Genomic DNA, 20071 nt, shown 5'->3' with positions numbered 1-20071 from the left:
GACTAGTTTAAACAGTGTTGCCCTGAAAAAAATCTTTATGCAAATATTTTTTGAAAATGGAATAATTCCTTAGGATAAATCCCACGGGGTAGAATTACTGCATGTACACATTTGAAAAACATTCGATTCTCCCCACCAAATTACCATTCCAGAAATATCATGCCAGCCACACTCCCACCAGCAGACTGCAAAATTGTCTTTTTCTCTGCAGATGGTCTGGGTTTTTACTGTTGCATCTAATTTGGCATGGTGCATACATAATACAGGTATCACTGTAGCCAGGTTCAGGCTGCATGTGGTAATGTGTTGCCATTGTATGAACATGACTATAGGAACTAAAACTTGGGATGCTTGAGAAGGCTGAGCTCTGCTTTGTCAGGATAAATGGTGGCTGCAAGCAGAGGCAGAATGCACTCTGCATGGGTGGTGAATACACATGAGAATGTGTCAGGTTTCCAAAGAGTCCCTGATGTACAGAGAAGGGGCAGACCCCATGTCCTCCCTTCTTCCAGAGTTTCAGTGACTCCATGAACTACTTCTGTTTCTGAAGCTAGGGAAAGACAGGCATTGCCATTTCTGTGTGGTCTGTCACCAACAATGTTCACTGGGAAGGGGTCCAAGAGCAAAGACAGCAGGTGAATTTTCCCCAGTCCATTCTTTATGAGTCCAACCAGGGCAGGGGAGACAGCACAGACTTCTTTGGAGCCAGATGTAACTCAGGTTGACATGGCTCCACTATTCATAATTCAGGCTTGTTTGAGACACGTCACTTAATTTTTCTGAGCCTCAGTTTCTTTGTCTGTAAATGGGGTGGAATCTTCTGCCCTTGAGAATTATTCCATGGATAAAAAAGGGATCAGCTTTCTGAAGGCCTTGGTACCCAGTAGGTTCCCCACACCTACCTTGCACCTGGCACAAGGGGTGCCTGGCTTCCTTCTGTGCTCCTTCCTGATAGCATTTCTAACTGATGTTTGCAGCACCAGCATTCTTATTTGGGGGAGCAGTGTGGTTGCTTGTCCCTTTCCAAAGCAGTTAGGATGGAATGGAATAGCATGATGAGGTTCTTGCCTTGAAGGCTGATGTCTGCAAAAGGTTATGCTCCAAGTGAGTTCCAAAAGGGGTGGAATCAGTGGAGCAACAGAAGGCAACGCAATCTCATTTTACTGCCAGTGTGAAGTCATGGAACACAAGCAAGTCATCCAGTATCCCAGCTCACTTGTGGCTTTGTTTATAGGGCCCAACCTTCCTCCAGCAAATAGAGGCCAATCGTATTCCTCTAAATGTTAGGGAGGATGCTGTAAGTGTTACAGCCAGACTCCCTCACCATGTCAATTTTTTTTTTTCCTTTTGTGACACTCCACAGTGCAGGTAGACTGAGAAGGGAATGTGTTTGCAAAGACGTTTGCTGGAAGACAAGGCTGGGTGGTCTCTCTAAGCTGCTGTGGTCCTGGAATCCCAGGGATGGATGCTCACATGCTTTTGACTTTCTCTTGGGCCAAGATGTTCTTCCTCCTTTCCATAAAGTTCCTGCCTCTGTTCTTTTTTATGTCTGGACCATGTTTGTTTGTTTGTTTTTCTTTTAGGGAAAGGAGAGAATGAACTGAAGCAAAATGTTTAGAAGTAGGCCAAAAATGTCAAGGAGACTTTCCCAAGTGCTTGGGTATTACCAGGGAGCCAGTGCCCTGGAGAGGTGTGAGAGTTCTCCCAGGCCTTTGTGTCCTGTTGATGGGCCAGGGCACTGCCCCAGTGGAGCCAGGGGCACGTGGGGGATGCAGATTGGATTGGGTGTCTGTGTCGTGTGTGATAGCACAAACTGTGAAACAAGGTTAAATAAAGATAACACTTTCACCCGCTTGTCTAGAAAATCATTACTTATCCCACTCCATTAGGTGATGATCCGTCTTTTAGAATATTACATTTCACATGTATACACAACAGCAATAAATACTGTATCTATCAATAATGATCATTCTATTTTTTCTGCTACTTTCCTTAAGTATTCCTATATATATGTGTGTGTGTATGTATATATATTTAGTGTTTCTTCAGTCTTTATATTACTATTTGTTACATAAGATGCTATCATATTTATGAACCATAATTTATTAAAGTATTTCCCTAATAGTAAATATTTAAACTGTTTGTATGTTTACTTTAGAGTCAGCTCTTGATTTAGAATATTTGTCATGGATTTTAGATACATTTAGATTACTTTTTCAGTTAAAACCCAACTTGCAAAGGTTAAAGAGGTGAGTAGCTTTAAACATTTGTATTCTGTATTTTTGTATTACTCTCCAAAGGGTTGCATCATTTTGTAAGGCCTGTAGCCGTGAAGGATTACACGCATTTTTTCACAGTCTCTTTACTACTAGATATTATCAATTTTTTAAAAAGCGCTGTGTGAGTGGCCAAATTACATTTCTAGGCCATATGTCCTAGAAATGTAATTTGGCCACTTACACTTATTAGTTTTCAGACCTCTACTTTCTTGCATGATCTGCAAATATGTTTCAAAGCTCCTGGAAGAAACCTGTGCTGGAGTACCGGGACCCCAGAACTAGTCCTGAGGGCTCTCTGGGGTCAAAAGGGCCTGGAGAGTTGGGTGTCTATGCCCACCTAGGCTCTGCAGAGAGCTGAAGGTTTGGAGCAAGCTTGGCTGTATCCACAGCCTTGTCTCCAGCCTACCTTTCCACCAGCCTTATTCTAAGGCATTGATCCATGGTGAGTCAGTGACTGGAAATTCAGAATGCATTTATATTATAAATAAGCTAGCCAGATAAAGGTAATTTAACCCATTGAAAGGTGAAATACAGTGTTTGTTTTTGTTTTCTTTTAATAGCAGAACTAAAATCGGAGGCATCCCTTTCACCTTTTAGGCATTATGAGATAGATGCCAATAATCTATTTGCAAACAGCTCACCAGCTATCATGCCTGTTCTGACATTATTCTCCTCAACTCCCCATGGCTACCTGGAAGTAGGGACAAGGCAGTACTGGGAGACACAGGAAGAAGGAGTTGGTCTGAACAGGAAGTGGCAAAAATAACAGATCTAATGATCTATTGTGACATTTGGTCAAGGGTCACCTGTAGAGAGGTGGCTGGGTTTACCCTCTTTCCTCTACAAGCACCAGACACAGCACAAGGTTGAGAGGAAGCTAGATTCCTGCCTATACTCTGTGTTTTCCAGAGCCTGAAAAACATCCTCAACAGAGAAGAGTTCATATAAATAGGAAATGACAAATGCCTCTTAATGCGAGAGGTCTATGAAATGGAGATGGCGAGAAAGGGGTAGACATATTTTCCTAGTAGAACTAGAGGGTAGAGAAGAAGCTGCACCCACAGAGGAGGGGGCTGAACCTAGGAGTGAGATTGGGGGAAATGCTGAGACTCAGGGAAGGAGGAAGGTGAGCTTGCAATGGGAGAGGCAGGAAAGAGAGGAGATGCTTGGCTCTCTCAGAGGCTGATGCTTGATATATTCGGAATCCCCCACATAGTGGGGAAGCCAGACCTGTGGATAAAGTAGCACAGAATAAGGGATGGATTTATCATTTTTAGGGGCCACATGCAAAACTGGTTCTGACACTACAGGGAAGAAGCAAAGCTTAGAGTTTTTGTGGGGCAGGATGGAGCTCATTCTGCAAGGGGAAAAGAAGAGAGTCTGTATAAAGACAACAGGGCCATGATGGGTGGGATATTTTGACTTCTTAGAGCGGGCATCTGCAATGTTCCTGACAGCATGGTCAGATCTAAGGAGGCTTATGTCTCAGACAGGCTCTGTGACACACTGGAAATTGGGGAGATATCTGCAAGGTCCAGAAATTTCTCCTGGAAATAGAAGAACTTGAGGACCCAAGGAAAGATTTCAGTACTGCCTTTTACTCAGCATGGGGCTGAAAGAGAAGGGCTGAGAAAGCTCTGGGATGCCAAGGAAGTGAAGATGACATTTTAGGAATGGAGGGTATTTCATAAGGACAGAGCTGGAATCTGGACTGTCCTGCCACTGTTGGAGCTTCTGATTTGATCCTGTCGGGGCCTTGTCCTTAAAGGGTTCTTCTCCATGCACAGGGAGCTCTAGGCATGTACTCGTGCTTGATATTCTCACCAGTACTTGTAGGCACTGAAGTCAAGGCCATTTCCTGTGTTCACCCTAAGCAGGGCTCAGTCAAGTTCTAAGTAGAAATAGCAAATGGATAAGATTTACCGCAGTTCATCCTCCCCTCTTTCTCATCTCCAGAGTTATACTCCCCTACATTTCCATAGCATCACAATCCCCTGGCATTAGATTTTTATGCCTTCTCCAAGGGTGACCCCCCCGATCTGAGCGATAGGCCCATGCCATGACCAGGAAGCCTGTCCTAGAGCCCACCTCCAGCTCCCATCACAAAAAGTGGCACAGCACCCTCTCCAGGTGCTCCTGCATTGGCGTTTTCAGGCAGATTTAGGACCCAGCCACGTGCTTCCTCAAGCAGACACAAGAAGTGTATTGGAGGCCTGGCATAGTGGCATGCACCTGTAGTCCCAGCAACTCAAGATGCTGAAGCAGGATGATTGCTTGAGCCCAGGAGTTTAAGTTCAGCCTGGACAACATAGCAAGACTGTCTATATTTATAAATAAGTAAATATAACGATGAACTTAGTCCCTGTTTACAAATAGGCAAATAGGGAGGTGGAGTGTTCAGCAGGTCCAGAAGGGCGACTCCCACTGTCTCCTCTCGACTTCTTCCTGGTTAGTAGGGATTTGAGGCTGAGCCATTGCCAGCATCCCTTCTGGATGTCCCTCCTTCTCAGCTTAGACCAGCAGCACTATAAATGCGGCTGCTTCCATGCAGCTGTGCTCACCTGTCCCTAAGCCCAAACTGAGTCACAAATGCCTGTGGCTTGAAGGAAGCCAAGTGCCCCATTAGAGTGGCCACATCAGGCATTTGTTGGAGTCCCTTTCCACTCTCTCTAAGCCAGCATATTTTGTTTTCATTCTTGGAGCATCACTTGAAATGTAGAAACACACTTGGTCTTAATTCTTCCCTCAACATGACATGCCCTTTTGAAATCGTACAAATAACAATGTCTGATTGTCACGTTCAATTGCAAGCATTGACGTGAAATGCTCCAAAATCTGACTGAAGCCAAATATTAGGTCATAAGTCAACATTTTGCTGAGAAACTTGGTTACTAAGAGGTTGAAAATGTATATCCTTTTGTGAGAAAAGTTGTTTGCCAGCAGGAAAAAATTTCAAGGACTGTTATCTTCCCACATGGAAGGAGAGAAATGCATATAATTTTGCAACCTGGGTCAGGGGCCTTTAGGACTTCTGGAATTGGATTGGTTGAGGAATGAGGCCTTGGTGTAATATTTGGATCGCTCTCTGAGGTGGAAGTCAATGAGTGGCACAGGTATGTGTCATTTCTTACAAAGTCATTGGGCAAAATTGTCTCAATGTCTGGGAGCAGGCTCTTCCCACTGCAGGAGGTCACATTCTGCCCACAAATCCTTCTAATGGAGAACTTCTGACAAGAACATGAGCCATCTTGGGCCATGGACACTTGGGGTCTTGAAAGAAAGAAAATCTTGACTAACTTCATCTAAATAGCTATGGCACTCTTTGGAAAGTCTCAGTGGACATGAAGACTCAACTGAACAAAGGCAGGCGGCAGGGACAATGCCCTCAACAATGCCAAGAAGCCTGTAGCTTGCCAGCATGGCCTATTACTGTCTAGGATGTTTCAGTGCTGTCACTAAGCCCATAATGAGGCCCCCTCCCATCATCTAGTGCGAACTAGGGTAAAAAGGAAAGAGGTGGCAGAGAGGTGTCTCTGTGCTCACTATAGCATCAAAGCCAGGCACTTTACTGCATTAACAGCATTCTACTTTAAGATGGCCAAGTGACAGTGTCAAGTTTGCATCTCCTTCCAAAAAGTAAAACGGCTTGCATTCGCTCCGAGTGCCCAAACTCCAGGCAAAGTTAGAATTGTGGTTCAGGATAGAAGAGAACCTCTGCTGTGGTTGTGTGTGACAGAGTAGGACTTTAGCTGTGGCTGCAGGGAAATTCCTGATGAAAGAATGTCACCACTGCACTGATGTGGAGACAGTGACACCAGAAACCTGCACCTGTGTGTGCATATATATGTTTACATGTGTGTGTACAAACATATGCATGTGAGTGTGTGCATGCATATGTGCACACATATTTATGGGTGCATGTATGTGTGTATTACACATATGTATGTGCATGTGCACAGGTGTATGTGTGTGCATGCATGGGGGTGTGTGTGCATGCGTGGGGTATGTGTGCAGGCATGTGTATACCTTCATGTGTGGGCAGTAAAAGACAAGTGGCAGAAGGCTGGCATGTTACCATAACAGTCAAGCCCTGTCCCTAATGGATTTTTTCTCCAAGCACAGAAGGCTCTAGGCATACCTTCTGCTTGATATTAAGTCGCCATTACTCTGGGGCACTGAACTCAGGGCCATTTTCTACACTGACTCTAAGCGGAGCTCAGTCAAGTTCTAAGTCGAAGTATCAAGTGGATAAGATTTGCCACAGTCCTATTCTCCCCTATTCCTCATCCCTAACTGTTATGCTCCCCAACATTTCTGATCTGAGAACCTCAGTCAACTGGCATTGGATTTTCTGCACTCTCCAAGGTTGAGCCCTCTAATCAGAGACAGAGGCCCATGACACTGTGACCAGGAAGCTGGTCTTAGAGCCCGCCTCTAGCTCCTCACCCCCTCCCCTTTCCATGAGATGTTTTGTGGCTGGCTTGCACGTCTTTTATGTCTAGTCAAAGTGAGTGGCCTCAAACAATGCTGGCATTTGTAGGTCGGAAAACAGTAGCAGAGTTGCTGTGCTGTCTGGTGGACGGGTCCATCAAATCCCATTTGGGACCCATTTGAGGACGGGTCCATCAAATCCCACCATCAAGATGGCTTGCCAGTCAAAGCTGACACAGCGGGCCAGGCCTGCCTGACTTCATGGTAACTTTGATCTTTCAGGCAAAGAAGGGGAACTACGCCTTCCTGTGGGATGTGGCCGTGGTGGAATACGCAGCCCTGACGGATGACGACTGCTCGGTGACTGTCATTGGCAACAGCATCAGCAGCAAGGGTTACGGGATCGCCCTGCAGCACGGCAGCCCCTACAGGGACCTCTTCTCCCAGAGGTAGGCATGGGTAGCCAGGTGGCTCCAGCTGCCTCAGGACTCTAGTGGTCGAGGGTAGGAGAATAACCTCTTAGATGATAAGAGCCAATTTAAACTCCTTTGTTCATCCTATTTTCCTAAGCACCTACTATGTCCCACTGCTTCCTCCTTTCTCAGTCTCAGACCCTATGGAAGTATATGGCCCTGCCAGAAAGGCTGAGAGTCTGTGGGATCTCTGATGTGAGCAGGCAATGCCAGCACAGGGCATATTAGCACATGGGAAGGGCAGTCTCAGCATGCTAGGGTAGAGGTGGCAGAGAGGGGCATCTCACCAGACCCAGGATACCTGGGAGGACTTCCTAGAGGAGGGGACACCTGAGGCCTGAAGAATGAGGAGGAGTTAGCCAGAAAAATGAATAATTAGCAGGATCTGATCAGGCCCTACTAATCACTTTTAAACAGAAATATGTCTATAAAGTGGGAATAGTCAATGTGAAGACTTTTTAAAAAGTAGGGTTAGAGAAGCAGAATGTCTCCATATTTATCTGCATGTGGCTGGAGGGGGGATCTGATTATAGGGCAGAGGTTTCCTGGTCCAAGGAGATGATGTCTGCTGGGGTGAGGGAGGGACATGGCCTTAGCCAGAAAGGGTGGCCTTTTTCCAGTAGTCAGCCTGTGAACAGGGGCTCCTGTCCCCAAGGTGTCTAAGCCTTGGGCCATCTTCTTGCACATATCTGTGAAGGGCATTTTTCTGGGTGAAGGGATGAATCTGCAGAGCCCAGTGAAGAAGCTCTAGGGGCAGGCTCTGCCTGAGTCCACCCAAATCCAATATGAGGCAGAAGCATCTGAATAAAAAGGCTGGCATCGTGCCAGGCTCAGGGGCAACCCCTGTTGACTGATGAACGCTTGAATTTCAGCACTAAGGAACTTCTGTTTGGAGCGATAAGAGTCCTTATAAACCATTTCTTTAACATCCCACAGTTCAGAGGAGGTAACTAGGAAATCCAAGGTCACTGAGCCAGCTGCTGGCAGAGCTGGGAGTAGAATCCGTGTCTTCTGAGCCCTGGTGCTGTGCCCATGTTGCTGCTGGATCTCCAAGCCCCACCACCACCCTTCTCCCACACTCTAGATGTCCAGATTGGGCCCTTCTGATCATGAGTACCTGGGCCTCAGCCCCATTAAGGGAAGGCTGATGAGGAGGGCCTGCAACCAGTCCATTCAGTGGCTTGTTTGCAAAACTGAGGGAAAGAGTAGGGCTAATTAAGGTAAATGAGGCTTTTGGGTTTTCTCTTAAATTTAATCAGGTATACATTCTGTTCCTCCCTCTGCTCTCTGGAGCAGAGAGAGATGGCAAGAGGGAAGGAGGAATAGTGATTTATCAATTGCTCAGATTAAATGCATGAAGAAAGAATGGCTTCTCTCCAGGATTTATAACACTTTGGTGTTCTTGAGGTTCACACCAGTTGGTTTCCCGAGGTGGGAGGCTCAGGGCAATTCCACAGACCATCAACCTCTGAGCATCTCTCTAGAACAGATGGTAAGAGAGCCCATGGGGCCAACCATGACTGCTAATGTGCCCCAAGACAGCGCTCACGGAAGCACAGGGCCCCAGCGAGGAAAGGTTAGAGTCCCCGTGTGCTCACACTGCTCAGATGGCTCCTGAGAGTCTGTTGAAGTGAACACTGACACACTGCAGAGAAGAGGCAGCAGGCATTAGTCCGGGAGACCTGGTGTCTGCTGGACTGGTGAATGGAGTCAGAGCAGAGGGCTCTCCAGTTAGGTCAGCGCAGAACCTGAGATTATTCAACCTGAGGAAGGTGGAGATGAGTGGGGAGGGGTGTGGCTGTCCACCTTCAATATTGTAAGCCTTGCTGGGGGCAGATGGAGTGAGATGTCCTTTGTGTGGCTTCAGAGGACCAGAGCCATGGCCAACTTGAGGTGTGTGACCCCAGAGACCAGGCTTTCTGGAACAGGCCTGCCCACTACCTGCCCACTCACTCACCGTATGGTCCCTATGCAAAACCTCCCAACAGAGACCCCATGGTCTGCTCTCCCGACTCCAGTAGTCACCATGATCAGACGTGGCTAGTCCAGTTTCCATGTCATTTTGGCAAGTAGTGATTGATTACTATTTGCTTTCATCGGAATTCATGTGCTCTGTGACTATAAGGAAATGTCACCAGTGGCCTGTGCTGGCCTCCCACAGTTTCCTCATCTTCCTGCATGGTACAGTTCCTCCTGGGCTGGAATCATCCCCTGAGTGGGGACACTTAGACTTCAGGTTGTCAACTTACTCTGCCAGTGTTTCTTTAAAAGGATCTGTTGGGCCGTGTGTGGTGGCTCCCAGCACTCTGGGAGACTGAGGCGGGCAGATCACTTGAGGCCAGGGGAAGATCACTTGAGACCAGCCTGGCCAACATAGCAAAACCCTGTCTTTACTAAAAATGCAAAAAATTGGGTAGGTGTGATGGCACACTTCTGTAATCCCAGGTACTTGAGAGGCTAAGGCATGAAAATTGCTTGAACCCAGAAAGCAGAGGTTGCAGTGAGCTGAGATCATGCCACTTCACTCCAGCCTGGGTGACAGAAGGAGACCCTGTTCTCAAATAAAAAAAAGAGGCTTTGTTGTATGGTCCATAAAGAACTGTGAGCTGCCCCTAGCTAGGGCATGCTTCAGAGGTGTGAAGGGATAGGTCCTGAGAGCAATGCCTCATGCCATTTGCAGAAAACAGGTCCTGGTATAAATGGTAGGTCCCAGCCTTATGTGGAACTGCTGTAACTCTCTTTTCCTTCATCCTGGGAACTAAACTATTCCCTTGAATAAAGATACACTCCTTTGCTTTGGCAAAGGACAGGATGTGGATGTATGTGCGTGTGTGGCAGGGCTTATGTGCTATAAACAGGCTTGCAGACCACAGCATGCAGAGTGGGCATTCAATAAATGTTTAGCAACTTAATAGCCATTTATTGAGCACCTACTGTGTAGCAGGCGCCACAGCTATTGAATAGAAAAAAGCACCTGCAATTATATCTGTCTGGAAAATAGAACAACTGGCTTCAGGAAGTGGCTATTATCGCTCTGGCTCACTCATAAGTGGGAGTATGGATTATTATGGTGTGCATTAGTTTAGCCTCATTCTCAAAGTCATTTGTGCCCAGGACTTGTTTTATCTTTCTCTGTCCCTTCCGTATTAAAATGTCCTTTTCTGTTTGTTTAGGTTTTTTAGTTTTATGGTATACTTTCCTATAAATTGCCTTACTATCATTCTGGGATAAGAGTGGGTATAAAAAATGCATACAATTATGGGGAGCAGGAAGAAGAAAAGGTCAGCCAAATTAAGCAACTTGCCTAACATTGCACAGGATATGCCTAATGAGTGGAGAAGTGGGGAGATCTGACCCCACAACTGCCATCTGGCTAGAGCCTCACCATTCCCTAGGCCAGAAGCTGGTCCTGGGAGAACAGCCTGCTGTTCTGAAAAGAGCATGGCCTCCTGGGTCAGAATGACCCAGCTCTGATGAGCAGCATCGCCACTTTCTAATTGCGACAGTGGGCAAGTCATCTAGATTCTGAGCTCTAGGTCTTCCGAGATGTAAAATAGACATAATAAGAACCACTTTGCAGGCTGTTATGAGGATTCAAACAGTGTAAAATGATCAGCTCCTACTGTGTCCTCAATAAAAGGTCGCTCATGTCAGTGCTGGCAGGATAAGGCTACTGGTCAATGTGGCCATCAGACTGACAACTACTAAGCCGCTTTTATGGAGCTCTGATTACTGGCTGGATCTCAAGCGAACTGTCTCTATGTGTTCCCTCTTCTCATTTTGTCACAATATCCTGTGAGGTAGGTGCATTTATTATAACCTCAGGCTTTCGTGATGAGAGAGCTAAATTTTAGAGGCTCTGAGCCTGGATTTGAATGGATATCCATGAACACGAAGCTCTGCTGTCTATCCGTGGCCAGCTAGTTGTTCAACTCCTGACCTCCTGAAAGGCCCTGAGGTCCTGCACATCTGTCCCTGGGGTTCCTGTAACTGCCAGGAGGCTTCACCCCCTCACCCCTACCAGCAGAGACTTATTAAGGCCAGTGAACAGGCAGATACGCAGCCACGGAGTTGGCCCGACATGATCGGAGCCATGTGAGGTGGTGCAATACTGTGGCTGCCCAGTTCACCAGGCAACATGCCATTAGAGAGGTCTGCAGTGCTCCAGGGCAATCTAAGCATGACCCAAAACCATATAAATGCACATGTATCTTAACAACCAAGTCCCTGAATGCCCAACCACATTCTGTGTCTTACATGCACTTAATGGACATTATATCAATATCTAACCACAGCCATCTTAGTCAAGTTTTCATTACTCAGTTAGTACACTCACACGTTTATTGACACAACAGACATCTACTGATAGCCTTAGTGGTGCCAGCCACTGTGCTTGCTCAGGGAAAACAGAGCTCCTGTCCTGAAGGATCTGCTCATCCAAGTGGGGGTCAGCAGTTTATGTTGCAAAGATGAAAACACTGAGCTTTAGTAGAGGTAAGTCTCTGGTCCAGGTGAGGTCTGGTGCCTCCAAAGCCTATCCTTGCACTGGGGTAGGCCATTCCCAGCCATCGGGAGGCCGTGCTGTGCTGGGTCCATGATGCTGCCAGGTCTTGGGACCCTCTCAGGGCTGTGGCTCTTGTCTCAACCAGACATAAGCCCATGCGTGGGAATTGAGCACAGCCTCAGGTCTGTGTTCACAGCTAACCTGCAGTGCAGGTCCAGGGTAGAGATCACGCACCTGTCCAGTGGGCAGTGAATTTCTCCCGGCTATAAACATCTGCTGCTCTCTAACTACAGAACTCAGAGGGATCTCTACAGATGTTATCAGTCAAATATGTCACCATGGATCAGTCTTAAAGAGCTCCACTCCCCAGTGGAAAAGCTTGGGTGTTTGAGGTCTGGCTGCTACCAGCTACCACTGGCTCTCTGTTAAGATTCCTGGGTTCCAGACAAAATACCACAAGCAAAGAAAACCACAATGGGGAATATAGAAGCGGCATGGGTTGTCCCACCATGATGAAATCAAGAGCCCTCAGAGCCTCTTAAAGCCCATGTTCTGGGCTCTGCCTTCTCTGTCATCACCTGACACCTGCTCCCATACCACCCAATAGCCTTGTCGGCCATTTTCCACTTCTTAAACGTCCTAAGTGCTACCCCAGACTTTCACATGGGGTGTTAGTCTCAGGCAGGTTCTTCCTCCTCATAGTTGAAAGCCAACCCTTGCAGCCTCAGAATGACTTTGGCAAGACATTTCACCTCTCTGTGCCTTGATTTCCTTCTCAGTGAAATGGGAAAATAGGAAGAACCATCTCAAAGAGTTGGCATGAAAATGAGGATTCAACACTATTTACCAAGCACGAAGGGTACTCCTTGGCACGCAGAACATGCTAGACCCATGTGAGCTGTTTTATGATTAGTCATACTTCACACTTCCCCTTACCTGTCGGCTCCTCAATGAGGATTTCCGCAATCCTCCAGTGGACGCTACCCACCACGTGCTGTTTCCTAGAAACTCTACTTTGATTTGTTGTGTTTATCGCAGCTCTGCCTGCACTTCGATTGAGCTAATTGTTTTAGGGTTATTGTTTGTATCTCTAGACCATAAGCTTAGCAGTGCTGAACATCATACTAGACAAAGCACAGGAGGCCCTCAAATCAAATGCTTATATGAATGATTTGGTGAATCCCAGTGGGAGAGACTTAGGCTATAGTAATGAAAGTTCAGAAAAAAGCGTTTTCATGATCAGGAATATACTAAGTTCGCAACCTAAATGTTTGCCTCTTTCATTTCTGTATTTCCCAGTTTTATCCTGAGCTCTTGCCACAGAATCCCTGTGATGGACCTTATGTGATTTGCTGTTAGATTTTATCCTTGGGCAATGGGATGGGGTGGGAGAGGGAAGGAGGGTGCTGGGGAGGGGAGTGACGAAACCTAACGTGCGTGGGGAATAACACTTTACCTGCAGTGTGGAAAGTGGACTGGGAAGAGAAGAGCTAGGGCAGAAAGCTGCTAGGATGGCTCAGTGTTGTCCGTGGCGGGGGTGGGGGGCAGTATGGTGGGGCAGGGGCCAGGGCCCCCGTGGCTGAGTTCAGGAGGTCGGTGTCTGTAGCTCACTTCAATTGTGTCTTGCAGGATACTGGAGCTGCAGGACACAGGGGACCTGGATGTGCTGAAGCAGAAGTGGTGGCCACACATGGGCCGCTGTGACCTCACCAGCCATGCCAGCGCCCAGGCCGACGGCAAATCCCTCAAGCTGCACAGCTTCGCCGGCGTCTTCTGCATCCTGGCCATCGGCCTGCTCCTGGCCTGCCTGGTGGCTGCCCTGGAGTTGTGGTGGAACAGCAACCGGTGCCACCAGGAGACCCCCAAGGAGGTCAGCACCCTGGGGACTGCCCTCCCTTCTGCAGCCTAAAGGCAGGAGTGTCACACTGGGCCGTTTGGAGGGCAGACCGTTTCTAGTTAGTGTTTATCTGAGTCGTCATGTCTGGAGACAGCAGTGTTTTATATTGGGGGATTTTGTCATTGTTTCATTCTGTTTTTAAAACTAAAGAAGACATGTAGGGGATGTTTTCGTGCTTAAACAAAGTGCTGCAGTGCCAGCCTTAGCCACTAAAGTCCTGTATTTATCTATAGAGCAGGTACAGCATGGGCAGCGCCAGAGAGCCCTTCCCTACCCTGCCCCGCCCATGTGCCTCCACCCTGACCTGGAGAGACCACCTGTAGGGTAAGAGAGGAGCCCATTCCTTCCTGATTCTCTTTGACTTCTCACCAAGGGCCACAGGGCACTGCTCTCCCAGGGCACCAGGGGATCCCTGTCCCTCCCAGCATTCCTTTCTCCCTACCTTCCTCCTCCTCACAGGGCCCAGCCTTGCCCCGTCCTTCCTGGGTACACCCAGTCTAGGGGACACTGTAGCTCTGTCTAGACTCCAGGTTCTGGGCATACATCTCTTCCTGTGTGTGCCAACTGCAAGCTGGTTCTGCCCCTCCACACTTCCTTCTTGATGGGGTTTTGTTCTTCCTCAAGTTCCCTTTTTTTTTTTTTTTCCCCTGAAATAAAGCCTTCACCAAGGTTCCGTGGAGACCTGGAGACAGTTCCCATAAGGGAGGGAGGTAGGGAGTGTCATTTGGTGATGATGCTTCGCCAGCAGAAACTACACACAGGCACATGCCCAGCCACACCGTCTGTGGGGCTGTCACTCCCTGCCACATAGACCTCAGCTATATCTAGAACCACAGCTCTGCTTAGAGACTCTGTGGGTGCAAATGGATATAAACCTCAAACAGGAAGTGGGAGAGCACCCTGCATCAAACCCAAATGCACTTCTGTTCTGTTTTTGTTTTTTGACTTTTTAATTTTACTGATGGCTCAATACCTGCCAGTTCATTAAATGATTTCAGAGGTAGAAGATCCAAAGTGCACAAAAAATAAACTGAGGCAGGAAAGAAAAACAGCCAGGAGAAAGTAAGAGCTGGCAGGATCCTTCTCAGCCTGATTTTGGGCAGGGATTTGGCACCTCTGGACAGGAAGGGTGGGTCCACCACCTCTGTGGCCTGGGTATCTGGCCACATCACACCCTCTATTCGTTGGTCTGTAAGCGCGTTCCTGGCAGGTCAGGGGCTAGGACAGGGGTGGGCATCCCTCACTCCTTTACACAACTCTGCATTATACCAGGTAGTGAGCTGTCTGTCCTTACACTGCTTAACTCAGTACATCTGCAATGTTTGGGAACATCTGTCTTTCTCTCTGGCCTTCTGTGTATCTCCATGCAAGAGAATGCAAAGGTGGGGCCAGCCACAGCCTCGGTGGCTGTCCTATCACCCCTGGAGCTCAAGAGGAAAGGAAGGCCAAACTTTGAGAAAATCCCCTGAAAGGAACAGTTGATGGTTCTGTCCCAAGCTTCTTTGGCTACTGGAAAATTTTGTGTAAAGAAGTCCCTGGGAGGGACAGTGAATGATTCTGATGAGTAGTTTTAAGAAAAGGCTGCACATATCTCACCTCTCCTCATCATGTCAGCCCCCTCCATGCCATGGCCAGTGTGCACCCTTCACCTGCTTGTCACCACCCAGGTCTCTGTGCACAGAAGCATCAGTGGGCTGTCACAGTGCGACGACTCCAGAAGGATAAGGATGGGAAAGACCAGGCCCTCAGACCGACCATGTTACGCCCACTCCCTGTGTTGTTTGTTTAAGGTTTTGCTTATTTTCCCTAAGTCTTCAGCCTGGTTTCCTCTGTGCAAAGGCCCCTTGTGTCAGGGGAGCAGGGGAGGGTCTCAAGGTGGGTGAAAATTACATTGTCAGGAATTTGTCTTCCTGAGTAGCTGTGGGCAAGGGTAGGAGCCCGGAGACACAGGTTCAGGCTCAGCCCCGGTCTCTAGCCTATCATTTGTGAGCCACATGCAGGGAGAGCTTATCCTTTGGATGGGAAGTCATTGTCTGCTTTTAGCTATGTCCCGTCACAATGCCTAGATTAGTGACAGTTTGGACAATTTCAGCCTGGACCACACACAGTTAATTTGTGGTGTGTGTGTATGTAAGAGAGGCAGAGAAAGAGAGAGAGAGACTGGTGATTGTTAAAGAGACAGATAGGAAGACAGAAAAGAAAAGAGAAAAACATGGAGAGACCAGGAGACCAAGGGATAACCTAGCTGTGAGGGACAGCTCCTTGCTGGTAAAACATCTACCTTTTATTTCTGGCTTCTACATAAGTCCAGGATCTCAGTTATGAAATGATGAATACATTAGCCCTGCTTCCAGAATGTGGGACTTCCTTCCCCTGCTGCCGACCTGCTTCCAGATAGGAATGAGGACACATGGAGGGAGGCAGGTTGGGAAAGCACAGCAGCTGTCTGTCCTCCAACCCCTTCTGGTATTGCTAAGAAGGGTTGCATGGAAATGTTCCATCTTTTTCCTGTTTTTATGGGTTTCCAAATTTCAAATGCAATGTCTCCCTTCCTTCTTCTCTCTTTCCCTTTCTTCCTTTAATAAGCCTGCCTATAGAGACCCGGCCCCTGCCTTCAGGGAGCTTATCTCCTTGTGCACAGATGTGGCAGAGAGCTGGGCCCAGCAGTCTCCACCCATTGATCAGGCTGACCTGCAGTAAGCAGCAGGTATCACAGAAGTACAAAGGGCATCCATTCCAGCCAGGGCATGGTGGGGTCAGAGGGGTTAGGGGTGCCGGTTATTGAAGTCTACTTGGGGCTTAGAGCTGTTAAAACTGAATGTTGAAGAATTGGTACAAATCCTGGCTCTAAAGATGAGACAGGGAGTTGCATTTTTGGCAGGGTGAACAGCATGGAGGTAAACAAAGTCATCATACCTCCTGGAGCTCCAGGGCTGAAGTGTCAACATGAGGAAGGAGATGCTAGCAGAGGAGGCTGGGGAGGGAGACAGGGCCTGCTCCAAAGGACTTAAATGCCAGACCGAGAGGTTTTGACTTCATCATGCACGGAATAGAAACCAGGAAAGGGCTCAAAATCACAGTGTTTTAGAAGCATATTCTTAAAACCTACAAAAAATAATGATGGTATTTAATCCAGAACTACTTTGTGCTACTGGTTGCCTGTGTTTTATGGAGCAGCATTTGCAATTAGGTGAGAGTGTCTGGTTAATCTTTGAATGTTTCATATTGAGGCATTGGCAGTATTTCTTAAGGGCTAGAAACCTGTCTTTGGGCGGAGCCCAAGTTGTGTTTAATGGCTTGCTCTAGGTTGTCGTCACAGTTTAGACACCTACTTGAAGAAGAGTAGTAATGTGCGTTCAACCCCTTAATATTCATGTAGATTTGAGACCATATTTTTTCTAAGGAATTAGATGATTATGTAGTTAGCCAATGCAGGTGAATGCACCAGGCTCCCTGGATGCAGTAAAGAGCCACCCGCTAGATTTATGGGGCATGTGGAGCCATTGCTCTGAGAATAAAATATTCATGAAATAAAGATGAGAACTGTACAAATGGGAGACGACATGAGGAGTGAGAGATGAATCATCCATCACTGGGCTAGGAGTTTGGAATCCTTGTTGCTTTCTGCCTTGTCTGCCCTCCACTGGCCCTGCTTCCGTTGCACACAGGAGCTGGCAGAGGACAGAGGCCAGAATGGCGGGGCAGCAGGGGGCAGAGGAGTAGCCGGCCTGTGTGTTCTGGCTGTGGGCAGCCTCTGTCTGCATGTCCCCACCTGCTATGAAAAATTAGGTCCCAGGGGCCCTCCCTTCTTCAACTCCACACTTCCTTGCCTCTACTCCTTTGATGTCTTCTTCAACTGCATGTAAAGAGTTTGCCCTTCTGCACATTTTTTCTTCTTAAGTTATGCCAACCCAACAGTGTCTGGTCCAGGGACATGCTTGGCTGATGGTGGCCAAGGGACTACTCCATCCAGAGGTTCTGGGCTAGGCAATGAGGAATATGGGGGAGATAAGTGACACCTTAGGGCTCCTTCCCTGTGCCGGACAATCTTGTTAGCCCTCTTCAGCAGGTGAGGAAGGCATCTTTATCCCTGGTGAAATCCATCTTAGAAGTGAGAAGGGTAGAGATAGGATGTGGACGCTGTGTCTACCTCTGTACCCCTGCTTTCTCCCAGGGGCAAGCTTGTCAAAAGGCCAAGGACCTGTCCTTTCCACTGGATATGGACATGAGCCCATTGGGTTCCTAGGTAGCATTTGCCAGAGGGCTTGGGAATGAAGGGTGTGACTCGGTGCTCTACCCCAGGCGGCTCCTGGCTCCTGACTTCTGGCTACACATTTACATTATCTGAACCTCAGTCTCTCTCTTCTGCTGGAAACAGCCTGGCCTGAGAACTATGCTCAGGAGCAGATGGCTTAGCGTGAGAGTAAGAATAGTGAGTGTGCACATTTTAGCCCAGGGCCTTCCAGTGAGAAGCCACGGAACACTTACCATACACCGCTGTGTGTCTCAAAGCCAGAACACTTGGCAAAGCCTCCCCTGCCTGCTGCCACCACTAGCCGCCCCCCTTGCTGGGTGTGCTCCACATTGCCAGTAATTGTTTACCTGCCTGTCTCTGCTTCAGATCCGCCGTTGCCTCCTCATCTCTGCATTCCCATCAATTTGCCTTCTCTCTGGAACAGTGGAAGCTCTCGTTAAGGGGTGATGAATATAATTGACGTATTGAGCACTTTCCATGTGCCAGGGACCAAGATAGATGCTTTACCAAGAACATTAGCTCTTCTGGTAGTAGGAACTCAAATGCATTTATTGAATGAATGAACTAGTCTGGACACCCATAAAGAAAACGTTATTAATGTTAAATTGTTGTATAATCATTGCAGCTGGATCAATGGCTTTCATTTCTGGCTGCACATCAGAGGTGATTAATTCTGGGACTTTTTAGAAATAAAAGTGCGTGGGCCTTGTTTCCCAAAGGGTCATATTAGGGAGATCTGGACTGCCATAATTTCTAAAATCTCCAAATGTGCTTCTGATATCCAGCCAAGGATGAAAACCACTGATGTACACCAACATTCCAAGGTGAGGAGCTACTGGGGGTAATGGAATTTGAGTAGAATGAAGTCTCACTGGTGTGGGGAGGATGAATTTCTTGACACACTGGTATCATGGAAAAAAGCCCAGGTTTTAGGCTAGGTATACTGGCTCATGCCTGCAATCCCAGCACTTTGAAAGGCCTGCTTGAAGCCAGGAGTTGGAGAACAGCCTGGGCAAAAAAGCTAGACACCAGTCTCCACAAAATAAAATAAAATAAAAATTAATTTGCCAGGTGAGGTGGTATGTGACTGTAGTCCCAAACTCAGGATGCTGAGGCAAGAGGATCGCTTAAGCCGAGGAGTTCAAGGCTGCAGTGAACCGAGACTGCATCACTGCACTGTAGCCTTAGTGACAGAGGGAGACCCTGTCTCAAACAAACAAACAAACAAACAAAAAAGGAAAAGAAAAGAGCCCAGGTTTGGGAATCTGGTAGATGTGAGCTCTCATCCTGACTTTCCACTTACTGTGGAATTGTGTGACCTTGAGCAAGCTGCCATACCCCTGATCTCTGAGGTTCATTTCTCAGTGTACCTGCTGCTACCACCCATGGTGTGAAGTCATTGTCGCTTCACTCTCATTGCCCTCCCTAAAAAAAATCTACTGATCAGAACTCTTTCTCCTGATGTTTTGAAAAACTGCCCACCATCTCCTGAGACCATTTCACTTACATACTTGAGCTCCTTTGTCCTTACCCAGCCAATACTCTCAGACCCCCAGCCTAGCCCAGTGGGGTTGGGTAAGTGTTGGGAGCAACACTGAAGACTGTGTTGGTGACATTTCTCCCAGCCCTTGGGTCCCATTTAGCGCCTGGTTGGTCTCAGTGGTAGCAGGAGAATGCCACCAACAGCCAGCTCAAGTCAGGGAGAAGTCCCTCATCCCCAGTTTTGTTCCTGCCCAACTTAAAGTAAGAGCTGTTGGACTCCAAGTAAAGTCTGTTCTAAGGAGTCCCATGTGTAACAGGCTGTTACAAAGATGATAGTTTAGTTAATTACCGTTTTCCAATACAATGTGTTATTTCTACATTGGTGAACACCAGCTTAATTACAGAACTTTATCTCTGCAAGACAATGCCTGGGAGAGGTTTCCCAATAACCTCTGTTAGTGCATCTGTCGTCATGTTTAATATGGGATGAGAAACGCAGAGCTGGAATTCAGCCGGATTCACGGGTAAACACAGTCTGTGAATTTTATGTCATATTCAGGGATGTTTGACTAGGTCAGTTACCTACCGTAAATTAATGAAGACAGCAATAAGTTTCCAAGTCTCTTTCCACAGCTGTCATTACCTGGCCGAACACCGAAACCTTGGGATAATAAGGATGTAAACGGATGTAGTTCACATAAAAAAGCCCATTATTTGAATTTGCATAACATAATAGAATGCACCATTTTG

The 20071-nt window shown here is 47.4% G+C and overlaps 1 protein-coding gene across 3 annotated transcripts in view; it reads left to right on the top strand.

Moving 5' to 3' along the window:
- The window catches only part of GRID1 (glutamate ionotropic receptor delta type subunit 1), a 793510-nt gene that overhangs the window by 766164 nt on the left and 7275 nt on the right, over positions 1-20071 (top strand). For 2 of the 3 annotated variants that reach the window (XM_021675822.2, XM_064374406.1), the window contains 2 exons: positions 6993-7159; positions 13317-13557. In XM_021675822.2, coding sequence (XP_021531497.1) covers positions 6993-7159; positions 13317-13557 — 408 coding nt within the window. Of the gene's footprint in view, positions 1-6992; positions 7160-13316; positions 13558-13817; positions 13909-20071 lie in introns of all 3 variants that reach the window. The other variant, XM_021675824.2, reaches the window with a different exon arrangement.

The sequence above is a fragment of the Aotus nancymaae genome, unplaced genomic scaffold, assembly GCF_030222135.1.
Source record: "Aotus nancymaae isolate 86718 unplaced genomic scaffold, 86718_ANA_hifiasm-v0.15.2.pri h1tg000010l, whole genome shotgun sequence".
Lineage (NCBI taxonomy): Eukaryota > Metazoa > Chordata > Mammalia > Primates > Aotidae > Aotus > Aotus nancymaae.
This window is presented reverse-complemented; position numbering and strand designations above follow the sequence as displayed.